The following is a 3829-nucleotide window of genomic DNA, read 5'->3' on the forward strand; positions in this document are numbered from 1 at the left end:
TGTGTGTGTGTGTGTGTACCTCTCTAACACAGGGTCAGGTGTGTGGTGTGTGGTGTGTGTGTGTGTGTGTGTGTGTGTACCTCTCTAACCACAGGGTCAGGTGTGTGGTGTGTGTGTGTGTGTGTGTGTGTGTGTGTGTGTGTGTACCTCTCTAACCACAGGGTCAGGTGTGTGGTGTGTGTGTGTGTGTGTGTGTGTGTACCTCTCTAACCACAGGGTCAGGTGTGTGGTGTGTGTGTGTGTGTGTGTACCTCTCTAACCACAGGGTCAGGTGTGGTGTGTGTGTGTGTGTGTGTGTACCTCTCTAACCACAGGGTCAGGTGTGTGGTGTGTGTGTGTGTGTGTGTGTACCTCTCTAACCACAGGGTCAGGTGTGTGGTGTGGTGTGTGTGTGTGTGTGTGTGTGTGTGTGTGTACCTCTCTAACCACAGGGTCAGGTGTGTGGTGTGTGGTGTGTGTGTGTGTGTGTGTGTGTGTACCTCTCTAACCACAGGGTCAGGTGTGTGGTGTGTGTGTGTGTGTGTGTGTGTGTGTGTGTGTGTGTGTGTGTGTACCTCTCTAACCACAGGGTCAGGTGTGTGGTGTGTGTGTGTGTGTGTGTGTGTGTGTACCTCTCTAACCACAGGGTCAGGTGTGTGGTGTGTGTGTGTGTGTGTGTGTGTACCTCTCTAACCACAGGGTCAGGTGTGTGGTGTGTGTGTGTGTGTGTGTGTGTGTACCTCTCTAACCACAGGGTCAGGTGTGTGGTGTGTGTGTGTGTGTGTGTGTGTGTGTGTGTGTACCTCTCTAACCACAGGGTCAGGTGTGTGGTGTGTGTGATCAGGCTCAGCAGGTTGGGGGAGTTCAGCTCCTTGTCCTCGCGGGTCCAGACCGACCCGACCAGCTCACTGGGCTGCACCGCCCTGCAGGGGGCAGGCAGGGGTCACACAGGGGTCACACAGGGATCCGGGGTCACACAGGGGTCACACAGGGGTCCGGGGTCACACAGGGGTCACACAGGGATCCGGGGTCACACAGGGGTCCGGGGTCACACAGGGGTCACACAGGGGTCACGAGGCACACAGGGGTCAGGGGTCACACAGGGGTCAGGGGTCACACAGGGGTCAGGGGTCACACAGGGGTCAGGTCAGAGGGGGGGGGTGGAACTCAGTGGCGGTGGCTGTCTCTGAGGAGGTCATCACTGACCCCAGCATCTCAGTGAGGGCAACCGTTAACATCTGTGGGACAGATCATCTTCTGCCACCAGTCAATACCCGGGGACACCTCATGATGGCGCTACGACAAAGACAACGGCAGCACTGGACTGAACTGAAATTACAAGGGAAGCTGGCATGTCTCCATGCTGTCACCTTCACTCTAAAAGCTAGGCTGCAGGTTTAAAAGCTAGGCTACAGGTTTAAAAGCTAGGCTACAGGTTTAAAAGCTAGGCTACAGGTTTAAAAGCTAGGCTACAGGTTTAAAAGCTAGGCTACAGGTTTAAAAGCTAGGCTACAGGTTTAAAAGCTAGGCTACAGGTTTAAAAGCTAGGCTGCAGGTTTTACCAACCAAGCTGAACCTCTCCATCTGGCTTCCTGACAGTCGTAGTCCACACTGCTGCATGGTTGTCATGCATATAAAGAGCTCTACATATGGAGGCATGATCGAATTGTGGATCTGATTTCAGAGGGTGTCGTTTCCATATTCAGGCCTGCCGCAATGCTGTACAAGCACTCGTACAGCCTAGCATGTTCAGTCTGTAAAGCCTAATGTGTGTATGTGTGTGTATGTATGTATGTGTGTGTGCGTGTATGTGTGTGTGTGTGTGTGTGTGTGTGTGTGTGTATGTGTGTATGTATGTATGTATTATATGTATGTGTGTGTGTGTGTGTGTGTGTGTGTGTGTGTGTGTGTGTGTGTGCGCGCCCCCCACCTGTAGAAGTCAGACTCCAGCAGCGTGAGCTGCCTGGCGACCTCTCTGGGGTGAAGGGTCAGCAGGTGCCGGGCGACCTCTCTGGGGTGAAGGGTCAGCAGGTCAAACTGCTGTCAAACTGCTGCGTCTGACCGGCCTTCACCAGGTGCCACTCGATGGGGGGCGGAGCCTCCTGGAAGGTGATGCTGTGGGCGGGGCCGTGGGCCTGCACCTGCTTCTTCCTCTGGATGATCTTGGTGATTGACTCCACCCACTTCTTCATGGCCTTGCCTGGGGGAGGGGGGGGGGAGAGGAGGAGAGAGGAGAGAGGAGAGGGGAGGAAAAGGTGAGAGAGAGAGGGGGGTGGGGGGGAGAGAGGAGGGAGGGAGGAGGAGAGAGGAGGGAGAGGGAGGGGGGGGGAGGGAGGAGAGGAGGGAGGGGAGAGTGAGGGCAGGGCAACTAGAGTTAATCATTAGACATTTAAGTCCTTATATCATATATTTAGGGTTAGGGTTATATATTTAGGGTTAGGGTTATATAAACTCCTCAAAAAAAGTTTGGAAACGTTATTTCAGTCGATTCTACCTCCCCTTTAATAATACCAGTTGGTATTGTATTTTATATGGTTGGAAAGCCTGATTAGTCACCTTTACAACGAGGTACAACTTGTAAGGATCATGCATTCGTGGAATGAGTAACACAGCTAAACGTGTGGGTAGCGGCCCAAAATCTTCTATGCAATATTCTTCTGTTGGTATTCACTCTCGTTTTGAGCTTCAAGTGCTGGCAGGTGTATGTCAGTCACAGGTGTGTGACTGGCACCTGAATGGCACCTAATTGACAGGAATGATATTCTGGGGCCAGTGGCGATCCCATATCTCCAGAATCTGGGACCTAACTCCATCCTCCAGGATGACAACGCTCGCCCCCACAGAGCCAGGATCATCACAGAGCACCTCCAGAATTTGGGAGTGGAGAGGGTGGAATGGCCTGCCGTGAGTCCAGACCTCAACCCAATTGAACACTTGTGGGATCAGCTTGGGCGTGCTGTACGTGCCAGAGTGACCAACGCAACCATGTTGGCTGACTTGCGGCAAATCCTAGTTGAGGAATGGGATGCAATCCCACAGCAGTGTGACCAGGCTGGTGACCAGCATGAGGAGGAGGTGGCAAGCTGTTGTGACTGCGTATGGATCTTCCACACGCTGCTGAGGTCCCTGACAGTGTAAAATTAATAAAGTGTAAAAATGGCCAATATGTGTTGTTTTTTCCTTATTACTGTGGGAGAGTGCAATCATCCAATCCACCAAGCAACTCAAAACGAGAGTGAATACCAACAGAAGAATAAAGGGGATTTTGGCAAATATTTTTGGGCCACTACCCACACGTTTAGCTGTGTTGCTCATTCCGCGAATGTAGGATCCTTACAAGTTGTACCTCGTTGTAAAGGTGACTAATCAGGCTTTCCAACGATATCAAATACAATACCAATTGGTATTATTAAGATTAATCAACCAAAATAAAGTTTCCGAACCTTTTTTGAGGGGTTTATATATATATTTAGGGTTAGGGTTATATATTAAAAAATAATAATTAAGTCTTAAATTATATATTATTTTTTTGGGGAGAATTGTTGTTATTTTAGCCGTTTACGAAAACATATTCACATAAGTTACAGTTAGATATAGATCTGACCTCTAACCTCTAACCTCCCTCTAACCCCTAACCCCTAACCTCTAACCTCTAACCCCTAACCTCTAACCCCTAACCTCTAACCTCTAACCTCTAACCTCTACTCTCTACCCTCTAACCTCTAACCTCTAACCTCTAACCTCTACCCTCTACCCTCTAACCTCTAACCCCTAACCTCTAACCCCTAACCTTTACCTCTAACCCCTAACCTCTAACCTCTAACCTCTAACCCCTAATCTCTACCCTCTA

General features: G+C 50.3%; 1 protein-coding gene across 1 annotated transcript in view; it reads right to left on the bottom strand.

The window, feature by feature from the left end:
• Nucleotides 1-2179, bottom strand: part of LOC308175461 (son of sevenless homolog 1-like) — a gene marked incomplete at both ends in the record, with an annotated part of 6516 nt that extends 4337 nt beyond the window's left edge. Inside the window, 3 exons of the mRNA XM_080551127.1 lie at nt 783-902; nt 1910-1988; nt 2042-2179. Of these exons, the coding sequence (XP_080407253.1) occupies nt 783-902; nt 1910-1988; nt 2042-2179 (337 nt within the window). The remainder of the gene's footprint in view (nt 1-782; nt 903-1909; nt 1989-2041) is intronic.
• Nucleotides 2180-3829: the final 1650 nt, after the last annotated feature.

The sequence above is a fragment of the Nansenia antarctica genome, assembly GCF_963989245.1.
Source record: "Nansenia antarctica genome assembly, contig: SCAFFOLD_894, whole genome shotgun sequence".
Classification (NCBI taxonomy): Eukaryota; Metazoa; Chordata; class Actinopteri; order Argentiniformes; family Microstomatidae; genus Nansenia; species Nansenia antarctica.